The following is a 20320-nucleotide window of genomic DNA, read 5'->3' as shown; positions in this document are numbered from 1 at the left end:
CAGAGGCTCAAATGAGAAAGTACTAGATATACAAAATGTAAGTTCTCGTTATCATATTCTGAACAGATAGACATTCAATGTATTAAGAGGAGAAATCACCACATTCAGAAACAGGAGTCTGGCTCAACCTGCAGGCCACAGGTTGTCTTGCCATGCCAGAGTGAGCAGAGAAAGCCAAGAAGGGTGTCCCACAGGGATGAAACAAGAGGCTCAACATCTTCCCTCAATCCACACAGAGGTTCTCCTTGTTTTGTGCCCCTGGTCAGGCCACGCCCCTCCTACAGGCACTTACTGCATTCATGGACGGGCTCATCCGAGTAGTCTCCACAGTCATTGTCTACATCACACTTCCAGGTCTGAGGGATGCAGTGGCCATTGGCACACTTGAAATAACCAGAAGGACAAGTCCTGCTGGCACAGTGGGAACTGTCTTCATCTGAGTCATCCCCGCAGTCATTCACTGAGTCACACTGCCAGGCTTCTGGGATGCAACGTTTGTTGGCACACTGCCATTCATTGGACTCACACTTGTGGTGCTCTGCAGGCAAGAGCATTTGGTTATCAGCTTGGAAGGTGTCAGGAATAGAAGCTACTATTTTACACTGATAGGTCCTGGAGAACTCAATCATAATTTATTTTTAGAGGAATTATGTCCTCATGCACTTACTACCAACAGTACTACTACATGGGCAATTGACTATACCGTCTCTTAAATTATTAAATATCTTTTCTTGCATGCAGAATTAGGGGATAAGGACTGAATTACTTATACAAAATGTATGTCCTACTAACTTCATCTTCCCAAGTCCCTATTGCCCTAATGGACAATGTTTTTCAAAGTTAGTGTTTAAAAAACATACAAAAACTTTGTTGCTGTTGTTATGTTGTTATTAGATTGGAGGGGGGTTTTTTAGGTGTTTTTTTACTTTTTAAAAATGGAAACATAAATAAACATTACAACTAAGAGTCCTGATTAATATGGGGGTAGGAAACCCTCATTTCCCCCAGTGTTAGCTGTCGAAGAGGATTCTACGTATAGCATATGGTAAAGAAACACCAATACATTCAACTAACTATCTACCTCAACCATTTGCCTTGTAAAGCCCTTAGGTATTCTTTTAAAAAGCCTTTATAAAAACAGATATAGGGTGGAGTTTTCTCTTAGGACATTGGACTGGATTTTAAAAGGTTTATGACATTCCCTGGCCAGGCGTGGCTCAGTGGTTGAGCATTCACCTATGAACCAGGAGGTCCCGGGTTCGATTCCGGTCAAGGGCACATACACAGGTTGCGGGCTCACACCCCAGAGTGGGGCATGCAGGAGGCAGCCAATCAACGATTCTCTCTCATCACTGATGTTTCTATCTCTCTCTCCCTCTACCTTCCTCGATATAATCAATAAAAATATATTTAAAGAATAAGAAGGTTTATGACATTCAGAAAATCCCCACAGAATCATTTGTACACAGTCAACTATAGAAATGAGCAAAGAAGGCATAAAGCAATTCCACATACCACAAAGAACGAGGTCTTCATCGGATCCATCGGGGCAATTTCGGTGAGTGTCACATAGGAAGTACGGACTGGTGCAGTTGCCATCCCTGCACTGGAACTGTCCTAGCTGGCAGTAGCGCTGTGGGCAAGTGGGGGGTTCATCGGAACCATCCAAGCAGTCTTTCTGTCCATCACATTTCCACCAGATAGGAATACACCTGCACGAAGAAAATATACCACTTCTCTTAGCAAAGCCCCAGGAGTGGTGGGTAGAGGAGTTTTCAATGGTTATCTGGAGAGAAGAGGCAAAACTGAATTCCAAGTAATGATAGGCATGAGTTCTCTCATGCCTTGAGAAGAGAATCAGTTAAATCTTGGTTACTGTGGTATATTTTCAGAGAAAACATAATTAGATGAGATAGAACAGGTTTGTTAAGATTCAGATACATGCTGGAAAAATGCTTTGAGTATGATGATTAAATTCTGCCACAACAAACAGTGGAGTATGCATCTGGAGCTGTGGTTCTGGTATCAGTGATGGTCTGGAATTGTCTGCCTGGCAATATAAAAGACATTGGATATTGGTTGGGAAGTTGAAGGTCACTCACATTTGTTGAGCGCCTAAGACATGATAGGTATACGCTAGATTCTTAATCTAAGACATCTTATTTAATCATCAAAATAATCTGCCATTGAATCTTAGACGCTATGATTTGCATTAACACGTGTCCTCACCCCACTCTCGGACTCAGTCCCAAGTCATCAATAATCTGTGGCCATGTTTCACAGCAAACACATGATCAAAAATGAATTTGCATTTATAACCCTGGATCCTCTGGCAGAGTTAGCGAGGAGGCTAGGCCAGTGTACATGAAAAAGACAAGAGAACTTCTATCACTCTTGAGGGCTATTTTTCAGTATACACATATCTAATATATGTTGGCCCTGACACTTAGGACAATTTATTAGAAAAAAAAAAAAAAACAATAACATGGTTTGCTTCCTTTCCACAGATATAAAAACTTGCACTGGTTAATAAGTTCCTTCCATTCATGGAAGAAATGATCTGAAATTATAGACTGTGGTGAGGCTAATGAACCACATTAATTAGCCAAAATCTTGATTCATTTGAAAATTCCCATCCCCTGGAGCCTTAAAGTTCAATGTGTATCCAAGGGATGGAGAGACAGCCTTACTTCTCATTGTTAGCACAGAGGAACTGGGTGCTAGAGCACATGGGCAAGCAGTGCGTGCTGTCAACCAGCTGGATGGTCTTGAAGTCATCTGGACACTCGCAGGTGAATCCACTCCCTCCTGCTTGGATGAGGCAGAGATGAGAACAGCCACCATTGTTGGTACCACAGGGATTATTCACTAGTGAAAGAAGAAAGAAAATATACATGTTCATTCACTGAGAGAGGCTATCAAGCACAAATGAGCCGATTACCCACTTCACCAAACTCATCACCTCTCAGTAAGAAAAATCATTATCCTAGTTTCATGCTTTTTCCACAAGTTCATAAATAGGACAGATGAGAGAGCTGCACAAGCAACACTGTGCTTTGAGAAAACTGACTTGTATGCTACCAGAAGTGAGATATACCCACTGGTATTTTGGGGTAGACCTTGGAGAGTAGGTCGGGAACTTAGCTTACATTCATATATCCAGAACCTAAGTTAAAGTTTTAATTTCCAGCAGATGCTATATTCTCTCATTCTAAGGATATAGGCAACAGAATTATGGCCAAGGATGAGGTGAATCGATAAACTGAGCGGCATCTTTACTAATTTTCTGGGCTGCCACTTGGAAATAAAGACTAATTTGAAAAAATAATAGGAGAATATTAACTTCTAGAAAGAAATATTGAATATCTTTATTTTTCCAATTATTTTTCTTATTTCCAAGTTTACCATATGTTTTAGAAAAACACAACAACCATGCAGGCTCATAAAATCCATTATACCCTCAAAATATACTTTTGCTAGACTATCTGTGAATTATATAATGACTTTAATTGCATGAAGGGGAAAATAAGTTCACAAATAAATAAAAACAAGTTCCCTAACTTATGATACACTGAAATGTGTTGTTCTTGACGTTTTGACCTTCCAGAAGACAAGCAAAACATACATTAAATACAGAACACACAAATGTCATATGCAAATCGACATTTAATATATGATGTTCTATAATTATAAATTTCTTTTAGACCAATCATTCCAATAGGTCGATCTTAGTATTACAGAATTATTGTTATAACTACATCTATATAATTATAATACATCTCTTAGGTATTAGAATTTATTGTGTCTATATAGGAAATGTTCTTATTTTTCAAAAGTGCTTCCTTAAGTATTTAAGACTGAAATGTGACGATATTTTTAATTCACTTTAAAATACTTCAGTACTCTAACCAAAATTGATAAAGTAAATATGGCAATATAAAAACTGTTAATTCTCACCATACACAAAAACCCAGATTGATTTTTAGGAATAGAGCCACTGTTAAGAAAAAGAGTTATAAGCAACCTTTTTAGGAGGGGAATAAACTCTAAAGATATTCCATACCCTCAGCTTTCAACATATGTTCTGTAGAAAAGATTAAGGAGTAATACCATTCCCTTTATAAATCATGAGGTTTATCCTATATAATAAAAGGGTAATATGCAAATTGACCCTAACAGCAGAATGACTGGGAATGACGGGTCACTATGACACACACTGACCACCAGGGGGCAGACGCTCAATGCAGGAGATGCCCCCTGGAGGTCAGTGCGCTCCCACAGGGGGAGCTCTGCTCAGCCACAAGCCAGGCTGACGGCTGCCAGTACAGCGGTGGTGGTGGGAGCCTCTCCCACCTCCTCAGCAGCGCTAAGGATGTCTGACTGCAACTTAGGCCTGCTCCCCGCTGGCAAGTCGACATCCCCCGAGGGCTCCCAGGCTGCCAGAGTGATGTCTGACTTCCAGCTTAGGCCCAATCCCCCGGGGAGCAGACCTAAGCCAGCAGGTGGTCATCCCCCGAGGGGTCCCAGACTGCGAGAGGGTACAGGCTGGACTGAGGGACCTTCCCAAGTGCACAAATTTTTGTGCACTGGGTCTCTCTAGTCTATAATAATCTATAATAATAAAAGGGTAATGTGCTAATTAGACCAGATGTCTTCTGGTCATCCTTCCTGACAAAGCTGGGTCCAGAGGGAAGCCAGCTTAGGTCCTGGGTGCCTGCAGGTGGCCGGAGGAGGGAAGCAGCCCGGGTCCTGGGTGCTGGAGGGAAGCCAGTACTGGCAGCCAGGGGATGGAAGGCCTACTCTTGTAAGAATTTTCGTGCACCAGAACCGGTTTGGCTCGGTGGATAGAGCGTCGGCCTGCGGACTGAAGGGTCCCAGGTTCGATTCCGGTCAAGGGCATGTGCCTGGGTTGCGGGCACATCCCCAGTGGGAGATGTGCAGGAGGCAGCTGATCGATGTTTCTCTCTCATCGATGTTTCTGGCTCTCTATCTCGCCCCTTTCCTCTCTGTAAAAAATCAATAAAATATATTTAAAAAAAAAAAAAGAATTTTCGTGCATTGGGCCTCTAGTGATAAAGTAAACAAGAATGTCATGCACAAGAACCTAAAGCAACTGTGTCAAACTTCTGGATCATCTACTCACCGATTGGCTGCCTGTATGGATGATATACATGGATGTCATATGGTCTATGTGTTGTGTTCACCAGCATCATTCTATCTGATCCATCATACTTGTTTCCCTTTTCAACTGTCCTTGTATTCCAATCTGTCCAATAAATAGTGTCTTCAAAAATGGTAATAGCAAAAGGGTGAGACAGGGTTCCATCATACACGGTGTGTCGATTTTGGCCCTCCAAATCAGAGTACCTGGGGTAGGAAAAGAAAGTCAGTCAAAAGAGTCCCTTGGTGTGGGTCATTATTTGAGCATGGGCCTATGAACCAGAAGGTCATGGTTTTATTTAATAAATAAAGGATATTTTGACTGAACTAAAGATATAAAAGTTGAAAAGGCGATGCCTTAAAAATAGGAATGGCCAGAGAAGTTTAAATAATCACAAATTCCTAGCCACAGCTGTTTTCCTACACATATAGCTAGTTCAGCTATTGTATGTTCTCCATTAAGCATCCTTTTGATATCCTGGGATGTAAACCGGTTTTGTTTCCTAAGTCATTGGAAGAAATCAGAGGATAACAATACAGAGCTGGAATTCTGCCTTCTCGTGAACATTCTGGGGGAGAAGCTGTTCTAGGAGACAGCTGGGTTCTCAGTATAACCTGAGCGGCATATACTAGCTGAATTAAATTATAGGCCTGCAGGTTTGACTATGCATATACTTACAGCATAGTTATTATTATTAATCATCCCCTGGGCACTATTAATGAATACTTTCCCCGATAAATAAACCTCCAAAGGAGGTTCTCTGATTTCAAGATGTCACAAGAGCATCCACAGCCAACTATCTAGGTCCTCCTAGTTCCATCTCATTCATTTCTCTGAGTCTGTCAGAATAATTTTTTAACATATTCTTATTGATTTCAGAAAGGAAAGAAGGGAGAGAGAGAGAGAGACAGAAACATCAATGATGAGAGAGAATAATCGATTGGCTGCCTCCTGCACGCCCCCTGCTGGGGATAAAGCCTGTAACCTGGGCATGTGCCCTTGACTAGAATTGAACCTGGGACCCTTCAGTCCGCAGACACTCTATCCACTGAGCCAAACCAGTTAGGGCAAGTCTGTCAGAATATTGATATTTTAAGTATTTTTAAATTTTGGAGCTAACTCTAAAAACTCAAACAGTGGGTGAAATGAGCTAGCAACTAAGAAACTTGATAATGTTAGCCATGTGATGTCAGAAATATTTTCCAAAACACCATGATTGATGGTAACTTATAAAAAAAAGTTGAAGACCTCTTTAGCCTCTGTTAATAAGACTGTAGATAAATAACCAGAACTTAATCACTATCTGTGGGCAAAGGATCTGAATAGACACTTCTCCAAAGGGGATGTGATAACACATCCCAACATGTACAAGAATGAATTATATGTTCCATAAAAATGTGTTTACTTATGTAGTCCATGAAATGTACTTCTCAACACAGGCATTGCAACCCCTCTAAGAGTTGATCAAGTCAAAATGGCTACATGAATATTAAAGATTCATTCATTCCCAGATCACAGTGCCTGATATTAAGATTGGACTTTTAAGCAGTAACCTACTGCCTCAATTTTAGAACCCAGCTACACAAATTTTATAAAAAAGGGAGCAGAATATTAAGTAGCTAAAAAATTCCTTTATACCTTTAATGCTCCTTAAAATACTATGTGTACACTGTCTATTTCAGTTAAACCTCCAAACATTCAAGACCAAAAATAATCTACAAGTCCTAAAGGACTAAGAATAACCTACAAGTCCTTTCCTACTGACCCTAAACATATCTTAAAACTAAAATCATTAAGATAATTCCACTGAGCTCAAAACAGGTGTTAGAGAGCAGAGGCTGGTGGCATAGCCTATCAAAACAATTCAGTGTCCTCTGCTTTCCAGGATAGGAGTGCCAAAGAGTCTTCATCTCATGTGTCAACAGGGGAGAATTGTAGGGAAATGTCCCAATTAACTATGATTAACTATGTCTGCCATGAGCACAGGAATGTGTGCCACGTATTCTTCCCTTCTTAATGGCATGTTCCCAAGAGAACATGGAATGGGAGAACTTCAAACATTTCTACACTGACTTTGCCAGTAAAATAAATTGAAAAGAATGACAAAATCTTTAAAGGCCTTTCAAAATAATTCTATTGAGTTAATGACAATTCCATGCTTTTGAATGTAACAGCCTATTGAATGTATCTGGGTACCTGTTCATAAATGTTTACCCAGAAGACATTACTACAGTCCACCTAGAACAGTGATGGCGAACCTATGACACGCGTGTCAGAGGTGACACGTGAACTCACTTTTTTGGTTGATTTTTCTTTGTTAAATGGCATTTAAATATATAAAATAAATATCAAAAATATAAGTCTTTGTTTTACTATGGTTGCAAATATCAAAAAATTTCTAAATGTTACACGGCACCAGAGTTAAGTTAAGGTTTTTCAAAATGCTGACACACCAAGCTCAAAAGGTTCGCCATCACTGACCTAGAACATAACTAACAATGCCCCAAAATAAACATGTACTGGTTGGTTAAGAAAGGATATTACCCTTTTTACAATGAGTATTTTTCATTGAACAGTATAATATTTAACACTTTTTAATTGCTTTTACTAGAATGATTTGAATGCATTATCATATTGAATAAACGTCAACAAATTCTAAGGCTATATAAAACACATCAATTTACTGCCGGGAGCCAGTCCATCCTTGCTGTTTCAAGGGACCTGGCATATATGGCATACTGTTCTTAATATGTTTGCTCACCTTCTTGGCACTATGTGTTTTAACCAAGGTCACCTCTCTGAGAAAGGCTGTTTCCCCAGGTAGGGATTTTCCCCTGAAGTTAGGGAGGGAATAAAACCCCTTAACTAAGTGCCAGGCGGGTAATTAATCACTTTAACTACGAACAATCATGCTGAAGCTACATAATCTTTACTCCCTGGAATGGAGATAAGAAACGCCCTAACCTTTGGAATAGAGATTAATAGGATTGGAATCAACGGGTATAAATACAGATGTAACAGGACACAGAACCTACACAGAACCTAGAGACAGAAGAACTTCGCAGGAGAGAACATGGCAAAAGATCCTGGACAGAAACTGGAGACAGAACCTAGAGACAGAACCTAGAGACTGAACATGGCAAAAGATCCTGGACAGAACCTGGCCACAGAACCTAGAGACAGAACCTAGCCAGAAAACCTGGCTGAAGAACCTAGAGACAAAACCTGGCTACAGAACCTGGATAGAACATGGCAAGAGAACCTGACTAGAACCTGGTGACTGAACCTGGCTGGAGAACCTGGACAGAACCTGGCTGGAGAACCTAGCGAGGGAACATGGCTACAGAACCTGGCTACAGAACCTGGATAGAACATGGCAAGAGAACCTGACTAGAACCTGGTGACCGAACCTGGCTGGAGAACCTGGACAGAACCTAGAGAGGGAACATGGCTACAGAACCTGGCTGGAGAACCTGGAGAACCTGGCTGGAGAACCTAGCAAGAGAACATGGACACAGAACCTGGCTGGATATCCTAACCAGAACTTCGCTGGAGATCCTGACCAGAACTTGGCTAGAGATCCTGGCTAGGCTGTTGATCAACTGAACGCTGTCTCCGTGTCATTCCTTCTTTGCCGACTCTGTCCACACCTTTGGGGACCCCTGGACCCGTTGGGGTTTGACCCCAGCATCTGGCGCCCGAACAGGGACTTGAACCCTGGTGAATGCATTAAAGTTATATCAGGGAAAATCTTTTTAACACTTTGTTCTTTTTTCACATGCTAAAACGTATTTATTAACCGTGTATTTGGGAGGGAAGAGCAAAATAAAGGGAAAAGGAATTAGGATAGATTGAGCACTAAACTATCATAGAGGAGAGATTACTAGCTTCACTTTTTTAGATGTGAAAACAAAAAAAAAAGAAAGCACCAGGACAAAAACCTGATCTGTATGACTTCAAAATTCACTCTCCTTCTATTGTAGCATACCACAGAGCTCAGTGAATTGCCTATGGGCAGTTTTAGATAGAAGTGACCTCAGAGTGACCTCCAATTCACAGGCCAATTAGAAGCTGCCTGGCAACACATGTCCTGGTGTTTGGCATAAACAGTTACCCAGTTTGCTTTATTCTTTTCTGTATACGTACTCAATGTAACCCAGGTGAGCATCTGCCCAATAGAGTCGATCATTGGTGTAATCAATGGTGAGGCCATTGGGCCACGCTATCTTGGTAGAGATAATCACAGATTTATTGACTCCATCCATGCCTACTCTCCCAATGTATGCCCTGCGGGTCCAGTCTCCCCAGTAGACATACCTGTTGGAGCAAACACAAAAGGTCAGTTCCTGAAGGCAAAAGAAGTCAACAGCCAAAAGACATGGCTCTTTTCCAATTAGATAAAGTTTACATTCTAAAAAACCTATCAGAAAGAAAAGAGAACTAATAGAAAATAATCTAAAGGGGGAAGATATACAGATAATGCTCAAGAATGAACATGATTAACTGGGGATTTCAGTGGACTTGGAAGGGAAATTCCAGTAAAGGTGGGTTATTTTTTCTTTTTACTATTTTTTTTTCATGCAACCAAAATATGTGACTTGAAAAGTGAAATAATGAGTCATGAAAATGAAAACGGAAAAGCTCATGAATATTATTTGAATAAGCCATGCTACTAAACCATTTACCAGGTAGAAAAAGCAGGAGACAAATCCCAGCAAGATATTGGCCTTGAGATAACAGAGGCAGAATAAGGGCATGAAAGAAGAGCCCAAGATTACAGGGAGACAATACCCATATTGAGGGTGAAGGACAATTCCTCTGGGATTATCAAAGCAGAAGGTGTTGTTGGCATCCAAACAGTGTTCGACCAGCCTGCGGTGGTATCGACCATCTAGGTCGGAGACAGAGAGGCACTTCAGGTAGGCATCCACCCAGTAAAGTTTTCTGAAATGGAGAGCCCGGAGTTACTCATGCAGACATTTTGTTTGTGAAACAGTGCAGTTAACCACCCAACTTCCTATCCAAACTACCCTGGAATCACACATACAATTATTAGGAGGCACTTTTCCCCAGGCAAACAAGGGCAAAGAGGAAAAGTTGACCTTCCTACAATGGGGTGATGAAAGATGAAATATGTGCTACAATTCCCCCTTTAAGATGATGTCACATAGGAAATTCTGGGGCCACACCTCACACAAGGATTCTGGCTTTACTTTCTTAATACTTAGTTCTATTCCTGCAAATCATTAATCGCTCTGCTTTTTTTACACCTGGTAGGGCCATAAAATACACATATTCACAGTCAATATTTTATTAATTATTCAGCAGGCACTTATTGAGCACCTATGGCAGGCCAGCTACTACTTAGGTAGAACTAGGGAGCAAACTCCCTCATCCTCATTTCAGGATCTTTACCCTTAAGGTTGTCAAATAGAGAAGAAGTGGAAGAGTCCTCTGTAGGACTGAGCTGATGGTGGCATAACATTAGCAGATATGGTCCTGCTCCAATCTGTTAACCACAAAGCCAACTACTTTATGCTGCCGAGTATCTGACAGATTCAACATTCAACAGAGGTGTCAGGAAGTGTTGCTGACTCTATAAAGTTTAATTAAAATATCTCTAGCTTACCTTAAAGTTTCTAGGATTATCTCAAAACAAAAGTTTCAGGTTAGCTTTCTGCTATTTTGTAATCAGCCCAGTCTGGGAATGACTAGTGAGATAAGACAGACTGTGAACTCAGGATAGCAGGGCTGCTCAGTACCCCCAGGGCCTGGTCCGCTCCACAGTGACTGAAATTACCAGTGAGTGCATGAATCATCCTTTAACATCATCTCTAGTTAACTGAGTGGCCAGGAATAACAGAGCACCCTTCTCATTTGTGATACCCCTCCCCAAAAAATGATAGCATACATTTTTAAAATCACTAGATTTTAGGTTCTGTGGTATCCCATTTAAGTATTAGGTACACAACAGGAAAAAAATATATGCAGAGGCATTAAATGTATCCACATATTAACCAAGTTGAAAAAGATCAACTCCCTGTTAAAAAGAAAACATATGTTAGAAATGTTTTAAAAAAATTCTTTTTAACTTTTAAAAAACTCCTGTTTTCTTACCTGGCAACCCAGTCTACAGCCAGGCTTTCTACACCTGGTAGTTTGTGCTTCGTGATTGTCTCCCTGTTTGTCTTATTCAGAAACATTCTCTCGATGATGCTTTTCTCTATATCAACCCAGTATAATCTCTTTTCTACTCGGTCAAAATCCAACGCCACCGCATTGCCCAGTCCTTGCAAGATGAGGGAGTAAAAGGAGCCATCTATAGTTAGGTTTCTCAAATAATAACGGTTGCTGAATATGAGATAGGGCTCGATGTTACTGTTTTGCCGACAGCTCTTTCCATCTGGTTCTCGGATGTAGCCTGGGGCACACTTACAGATGTAAGAGCCCATTGTGTTCTCACACTTCTGGCTACAAACAAAGGGCGTCTCCTTGCATTCATCAATATCACCACAAGTCCGCTTGTCAGACATAAGCTTGTAACCAGGACGACAAGAACAATAGAAACTGGTTAAGGTGTCTGTGCAGTTATGGTCGCAGACACTGAGTGTAGGGTCATTGCATTCGTTAATGCCTGGAGATAAAACAGAGTTATTAGAGAACATAAAATGTCAACAGTGGATTCACCATAATGGCCCAAAGTCAACATTTCCACTCTGAAGCACCAATTCTTAATCATGCTAAACGTAGACAGACAATACGGGATTTCTCAAGGCTATAGATTAGTTTTTTTCAATTTCCTCTCCAACTTAATCACTTTACCAATGATTCTAACAACTAATACAACTAACAAGCTTAAGTTTGACTTTGAATCCTATACCTTCCATTTCAGTGATGCGGCTACTCATGCCATGGCCAATTTCAGGCCACTGGTATGACAGCACTACAGGTATCTGGGAAGAGATGCACACATTTGGCTCTCATGGATGAGCCACCCAGCACTCCACTGGGTGGGCCTTTGGCCTGTGACACATGGCCAAACTAACGAAACTATCTACACAGGGAGGAGAGTGGGTTCTTATTAATCTTATATTTTATAAATTCTAAAGTAGTTGACTTGTGGGGGTTGGAGTGAGGGGGAGGTTAAAACTCTCTCCTTCAGTCACCTGAGGATGAAAATGAAGAACAGGCTAAGAAATCCCAGCAGAGGGGCAAGCTCAGCTAGCAGGTCATTCCAAGGATTCAAAGAGAATCAATGCTGTTAGCTACTGATGGTCTGACTGTGCTCATCTTCTGTTCTCTGTAATGAACTGCCTAACTGACAAATAAGTCCAGAAACATTTGTGCACTAACCTTATGTACTGAGTAATCCTTCCCTTTGATAGACAAGAAATAGTAATGTTCTGGTAATTTTCTACTTAGAGAACAGACTGGAAAGTCCTGATAAGTCATAAAGGGTTGAGACTCTATATTCAGTCTCTCCATTTTCCTTTTCCCAAATCTTCTGTTATATACTCACCACATCCTTTCTCATCACTGTTGTCTGAACAGTCATCTAGGTGGTTGCAGACTTTCACCATCTCGATGCAATTCCCATTATCACACTTGAACTGATGAGGGGGGCATGTGGTTTCAGGGACATGGCACAAGTGCTCCAGCTCGTCAGAATCATCTCTACAGTCATTAACCCCATCACAGACATAGGATTTATAAATGCAGAACCCATTCTGACAGGTAAACTGATTCTGATTGCAGGTGGGGTATAAGCAGTTCCTCTCATCACTGTAGTCACCACAGTCATTGTGCCGGTCACACCTGTTAGGAGACCCAGTACAACTCTTGCAGAGGTTGACAAGTCTCAACTATTTCTTCTACCTGAACACCAGGTTGAACATTTCAATAACAATATCCCCAATGTCGTTAGTCTCCCTCTACCACCCACCAATCTCCAGCAATTGAGGAATATAGTAGTTAGCACTCCACACAACTTCCCCAGATGCTGGTTGTTACCATTGGAAATGTGGGCCTATAGCTATTTTTAAAATTGCATTCATTTTTCCCCAGTTGATAAATTAATTAAATACAACTTTTATAATTTTGGTGTTCAAAATATCCATTCATCAGATAATGAGACAGCTTATGGGCATAAGAAATATCCTGGGTAGCCATATGCCAGAAGTGCTGACACTCAAGTAGATACTCATAGGATGAGTGCTATCCTTTATAATAAAAGCCTAATATGCAAATTGACCGAATGGGTGGAATAACCAGCGGAACGACCAGTCGCTATGACATGCACTGACCACCAGGGAGCAGACACTCAATGCAGGAGCTGCCCCCAGCCCGCCAAGGCAGGTGCCAGCAGGCCCCAGCCCCACCCCCCCCCCGATCGCCCCACTGGTAGCTCCACAGATCGGCCCTGATCACCAGCCAGGCCTAGGGACCCTATCCATGCATGAATTTCGTGAACCTCTAGTATATTATAAATGATGATATTATTAGTTGTGTCCTCTAAGAACACATATCTTCCAACTGAAGTAATGTTTAGCAGTCGTGTTACTTCCATCTTTCATTGTAATACTCCCGCCACCTACCATGAGATGAGAATAGTAATGACTATGGGAAAGATGAAAAACTAGTAGGTTAGCATGGACTACTGTCAAAGGAAAAAAAGCATTTCATAGTTCTAGAAGCTATTTTGGGATCCAACGTTCCTAGGCATCATGAAGACAATAAAATTTCCTACAACTCTGCGAGCCAGACTATTCTTTCTCCTCTACATTGTTCCAAGATCCCATGAAAGTCATAATTACTGAAGGGGGCCCTGCTAACAGTAACAAAACTCATCATAAGTATAAAAGCATCTTGAATAAGGATTGGCAGAAATAATGTTTGACAATTCATAAAAGAGCATAGGAGTTGGAAGCAGAGCATTATAAGACGTTAAGGTATCAAAGATGAATGTGGTCAATTTTACAAAGGATCTATGGTCAAGTCTTCTAATTAGCACTCTCATCCACAAACCTAGGGCACTGCCAATGTGATTTATACCAAAATGTGAACATGTAACTGTAAAGAAAGCTACAATCAATGCAAGCTGGCTCAGCCCCATTTGGTCTCCTCTGAGAGCTATTTAACTCATTTCCAAATGATTTAAGATACCAATGCTTTCTTTCCTCTTGTTTAGATGCAATTCAAGAGGAAAAAGTAAGTCGCTTAGGCAAGCAAATCACCAGGTTTTTAGACACAATTGTATGTCTGTATTCCAGCGAGCTACTCACAACTCAGTCATATCTAGGTTCTTCAGCCAACATCAGTAATGAGTCAAGAGGAAAAAAAATCAATAGGAAATATGACCACTGTGCCAAATGGGGAGGTAGACATTCTGACAAGCAAGCAAAAATGTGCACGTTCACAGTGTACTTAGTGGAGGCTCCTGGCACTCCAGGCAAACAAATTTGGAGCTATTTTAGACCCTATAGCTCAAGTTTCCAGACAAATAGTATCTTTTCTCTTCTACCATAGCCTTTGTCAAAAGCAACTCAGAAGGCTCAGGGGAGAAAAAATAAGAGAGGAAGGAAGAAAAGATGAATGAAATCAGTTGTCTGGTAGGGCAGGTAAGTCAGATGCTAGTTCATAGTAATAATGAAGGCAGAGCTCAGAAAGCCCAGAAAGGAAGTGAAATAACCTAGAATAAATTAAGAACTGATATAATTCTACTGCCTAGATCCTATGCCTGGGTTTTCAGAATATATGCAAGACTAATGGTATTAAATATTAATTGGATTCGGAAGAACCAAATATCAGTACAACATAAATCTTGAGCAAATAGGGAGAAAATATAAAGATTATTCACTTCCTTGCACAAAGACAGCATCTGAAGATCACATCCATATAAGTTAAATATACACAAAGCAGATTTAAATGCAAGTTCACTAAAGAAAGGAGACAGCTCTGCCTCCTGACGTCTGCAGATTGTCAGTATTCAAACCACCACCTCAACACAACGCCCGTATTGGCTCCACTGGGGAATGAGTCATCCCATAAGAGGACACTTTTTAGACAACTTTTATCTACTTCTTTAATCACTACCATTTTTAGTCATAATGTCAAGTCCCTGCTCCTTTCACAACCTTCACAGGATGACTTAACCTTCTCCGGCTTCCTCGGCACCACCATCGTCAGCGCATGGTTCTGCGCCCTGCTGTATTCCAGGGCTGCTTGCCCCTCAGCAAACAGTCCCAGGAGCTCTGCTGCTCTGACCTTGGGAAGCTTCATATATCTTTTCTGTCTCCTCTCCTAGCAGGCTGTGAGCTGACAGATCTTGTTCTCTCAATATACATGTGCAATATCTCTTCTTAGCTGCGGTTCCATGTGTCTGAATGCCGAATACATATTTTCACCTCAGGAAATCCGAATACATCAAACTCACCATCCATCTTGAGCAAAGTCCCTTCTGGACTCTGCTATTTTATTTTAATGTTCTTACTATTCTCCTACTCCATCAGGATTGAAACCTGTAGATCATATTTCTTCTCTATTTCCCTATCTAAAAAGTTGCTAAGTGAGGATAATGAGATCTTAGGACACTAAAAAAAAAAAATAGAAACTTTTTGAATTGCTCATTTTGGAGAAAATAATGAGAAATCAAACACCATAATATTATAGGACAAGTTCCCCCAAACTGAAGGCTGTGAGCTGAGTCTGATTTACACAGTGTTATAAATTTAAAACTTGTTTCCAGCATTGAAAAATCTGAATATTTCATATGAAAATCCAGATTTCTGACTTCTCTTAAAAAAAAGAGAGAGAGAGAGAGAGAGCATAGGAGGCCTGGCTCTCCTGCCGCTTCTGCACAATGCTGAGTGCTGGAGCATATGCTCTCGTTCACCTCATCTGTCTCTTCCTGTTGTCTCCCCTACTCTGAGCCCAAGGGCCAAGCTCCATTTATCATCCTACTTGCAACTCATTTTTCTCATAGCAAAGAAGAAAGTGAAGCATTTCTTACCCCCATGCCTCTATTCCCAATGGAAAATCAGAGGGTCATCTGCTTTAAGGAAAAAGTTTTCTTATATCAAGTCTACTTCATTCATATCCCAGGCCCCTGTGCAAGGTCACATGATGTCCTTCATGAGCCCTAAGCACTTGCATTTCCATGAGCCCTTTCCTTCATAAAATAGTTAAAGTTATATTTAATAATAACATTGGTATAAAGGCAGATATGTATATTAATATTATATATTCGAGGACTGGTGCATAAAATTTATGCACTGGGGGGTGGGGGGGTGTCCCTCAGTCCAGCCTGCACCCTCTCCAATCTGGGACCCCTCAGGGGATGTCCGACTACCGGTTTAGGCCCGATCCTACAGGCAGTCCAACATCCTTCTCATAATCCGGGACTGCTGGTTCCCAACCACTCACCTGCCTGATTACCCCTAACCACTTCTGCCTGCCAGCCTGGTCACCCCTAACTGCCATACCCTGGAGGCCCGGTCCCCCCCAACTGCCCTCTCCTGCTGGCCCAGTTGTCCCCAACTGCCCTCCCCTGCCAGCCCAGTCGCCCCTAACTGCCCTCCCCTGCTGGCCTGATCACCCACAACTGCCCCCCCCCCCCGCCAGCCATCTTGTGACGGCCATCTTGTTACCACATGGGGCGGCCATCTTGTGGATGGGCATGATGGTCAATTTGCATATTACCTCTTTATTATATAGGATTAAAATTCTTTCCTTGATTTAAAATGTCTCTGTTTTTCCTCCTGGTTTTAAAAGAAATCTAAACATTTTCATAGACCACTGAAGCCACCATGCCTAATGGATAAGTCAGCTCTAGCCCCATGGATGTTTTAGGTTTCTGGGGAAATTTTTAATCCCCAATTCACCTGTAGGAGTCAGGGATACACTGTCCATCATTACAGATGAAATCGTTTCCAGAGCAAGACCCCCGGGTGCAGTTCTGCCGCTCATCATAGCCATCAGTACAGTCTGCGTCACCATCACACACCCAAGACTGGGGAATGCACCTCCTGGATGGAGGCACGTTGTTTACACAGAGAAACTCAGAGCCTGAGCATCTGTGTCTCTCTGAAACAAAGCACACACAGATCAGAAACTACATGAGAGCTCATTCTAGCAGACAAATCCTCTCCAAAACATTATTTCTCTTATTTTATGTTACTTAATAGTCTAAGGCAGTGGTCGGCAAACTGCGGCTCAGCAAACCACGGCTCACGAGCCACATGCAGCTCTTTGGCCCCTTGAGTGTGGCTCTTCCACAAAATACCGACTTCTGCGCATGGGCCACGAAGTTTCAATTGCACTGTATGTGTGCGCCCGCACGTGGTATTTTGTGGAAGAACCACACTCAAGGGGCCAAAGAGCCGCATGTGGCTCGCGAGCCGCGGTTTGCCAACCACGGGTCTAAGGGATGAAAGGAAATTAGGAGAAAAAAGGCCAACAAATCATGATAAAAAGGCCAACAAATCATAATAAAAATACCTCCAAAATTCCATTTTAATTGTTTTGGACCTTGGATTTTTTTTTTCCAGAAGAAATAAACATAATAAAAATCTCAGTTTTCCATAAAATTAACATCATATTTTTCCCTTAGGGCTACAGAAAAAGACTCCCATTTTGTTAAGTGGATACCAAAACAATGCCTTACATTTGGTAACATTTTTAGTTTACAAAGCGTAACCACACAAACACAATGTGAGATAAGCATTTTTATGTGAATTCTACAGATGAGAAAATTGAAACTCAAGATGGTTAACTAGATGGCTCAAAGCCATAGAACTTTCCAAAGGGCTAGCTGGGGCTTCAAACCTATCTAGATCTTTTTTTCTCCAAATGTAGTGCTTTCTAAACTACATTATAGCTACCACTTGAAGTAGAATTAGAGTATATAGGAGGACAAGAGCATCAGAAACCATGACCCTGTTAGGAAAGAGGTGAGGTGAATTATATAGTCATTAATGCCTCCATATAAAAGAACAGCTGTTTTACTTAGTCTTATTGTGGGGGAATGGGAGACAAAAGTAAGGGGGTCTTGGTGAAGGGAGTTGGGAGAAAAGCACATGTTGTAATCCATGTTTGTGCAGCTCCAAACACCCATTTCAGTGAATGGAGTGTTTGTGGAGCTATGGACCACCAAAGTCACTGACATGAAGTTATGATCAAATGTAAACATCAGAGAGCCATTGTTCTACCATAGAAAGACACCTTAGCTAAGAGTTAGTCATGCTCTATTGGTAATGAAAAATGGTGTTCCATAGTCTGTTCAATAGCCCTTCTCCAAATAACAGCTCTAAGGCAGCTATTTTCAACTGGTGTACCATGGCACACTGGTGTGCTGAAAAAATTTTAAAATACACAATACCTGGCTATTTGGTCAGGGGCACTGACCTCTTTTCCCTTAGATGGTCAAATTTTAAAATGGCCATATTTTTTAAAGAGCCAATACAACAATAGCCATCCAGGGTGAATGAATCAAAATTAGGCCTACTTTTTTGTCAGGTCAGTTGAATTTTAGTAGTTTAGGTATGCCATGAGATGAAAGGTTGAAAATCACTGCTCTAAGGAAATAAATTAAACTGGAGGCATCATTAATTGCTACACTGTAAAAGCTGCTATTAATTTTAAGTGTGGTAAACAGAATTCTCCTAATCTGTTCTAGAAATGCAGGACATTATGTCCCTCAGCTAAATGGAAGAGTAAGAAAATAAAATTTAAAATTATTTTTCATCTTTTAAAAGCACTTAAGTACATGATATCAAAGAGTTGTACTCATTGGTTGCACTTACCACAGTGGTGTCTTTCATCCTCATCGCTCATGTCCCCACAGTCATTATCACCATCACAGATCCATTCTGTTTGGATGCACCTCCCACTGTCACACTTGAACTCATCACTCAAGCATGTTGACTCAGGGTACACTACAGACAAAAATAAAAAGCACCCTCGGTGAAAAGAACAATCTGCAGTCCAGTAACCATGAAAGAAGGCTGCTATAGCATGGGTTTAGAACACTGATTCAAATTCTTTAATCATATGCCCACATGTTCCTACTTAACTAACCAAGTTATCATAGACTCATAAACCAGGAACCCCACAAAATTAGCCTAGGGCAAAAGAAAATTTTATTTTATTTAAAATACAGCACAGAGATAACAGTAAGAAGAAATAGGACCTTTTATAAGCTGGTAAAAAGGAGTGTAAATTGATACAGTCTTTTGAAGAGACATCTCCTTTGACACAGCAATACCACATCTAGAAAGCTAGCCCATAAGAATCTTCCCACATTCGCGCAAAGAGGTTTCTAAAAGGATGACGAAGGGGTTCAGAACAGGCCTCTCTGAGATGTGCTTCTTTGGCATGTGGGTTATTTTAAGCTGAAGGCAACTGAGACCCTAGGAACTCAGGAAAAACCTTTTACTTCTCCTTTAAATAACTTAAATTGGGGGGGCCCTTGGCCATAATAACAGTTATCACCAGAAATAACATTAAAGACCTATCCATAAGTCAGAGCAAACTTCTGATTACTGCATAAATACTCTTTTTATCATTTTCTGAATGACTTTCCTACCCTCTGAAGTTCCAAGAACCTTTCCCTCTTATCCTTAGCTCAGAATACCATATATACCTCATTTTCACTTTCTGTCTCTAAAACTCTCTCGAGTATATGGGGTTCCCATACATAGGTATGCAATTAAATCTGGTTATTTCCTGTTAATAATCTATGCCATGTAAATTTATTAGACCAGCCAAAAGAACTTATAAGGGTAGAGAAAATTTTCTTTCTCTCCCACAATATGCATTCCAGCATTATTTTTCAAAATAAAACCAATGAAAACTACCTAAATGTCCATCAGCTAGGAAAGAGATAAAAGACACATGGAACATCCATACTTGAGAGTAATACTCAACAGTGCAAAGAAATGAGGTAAGTTTATATGTGCTAACATTGTGACAAGATGTTGCTAAGCTAATAAATAAATAAATAAATAAATAAATAAATAAATAAATAAAGTAGGGCAAATTGCAGAAAAATGTATATAGTAAGATCCCATTTGTGTGTTTTTTTAAAAATATATATTTTATTGATTTTTTACAGGGAGGAAGGGAGAAGGATAGAGAGTTAGAAACATCGATGAGAGAGAAACA

The 20320-nt window shown here is 40.8% G+C and overlaps 1 protein-coding gene across 1 annotated transcript in view; it reads right to left on the bottom strand.

The window, feature by feature from the left end:
* Positions 1–20320, bottom strand: part of LRP2 (LDL receptor related protein 2) — a gene marked incomplete at its 5' end in the record, with an annotated part of 201882 nt that overhangs the window by 41186 nt on the left and 140376 nt on the right. The window contains 10 exons of the mRNA XM_081095525.1: positions 293–538; positions 1516–1712; positions 2691–2868; positions 5144–5367; positions 9308–9478; positions 9953–10105; positions 11279–11795; positions 12681–12976; positions 17041–17242; positions 18961–19092. Of these exons, the coding sequence (XP_080951651.1) occupies positions 293–538; positions 1516–1712; positions 2691–2868; positions 5144–5367; positions 9308–9478; positions 9953–10105; positions 11279–11795; positions 12681–12976; positions 17041–17242; positions 18961–19092 (2316 nt within the window). The remainder of the gene's footprint in view (positions 1–292; positions 539–1515; positions 1713–2690; positions 2869–5143; positions 5368–9307; positions 9479–9952; positions 10106–11278; positions 11796–12680; positions 12977–17040; positions 17243–18960; positions 19093–20320) is intronic.

This window comes from Myotis nattereri, assembly GCF_964212035.1.
Source record: "Myotis nattereri genome assembly, chromosome: 7".
Taxonomy (NCBI): domain Eukaryota; kingdom Metazoa; phylum Chordata; class Mammalia; order Chiroptera; family Vespertilionidae; genus Myotis; species Myotis nattereri.
This window is presented reverse-complemented; position numbering and strand designations above follow the sequence as displayed.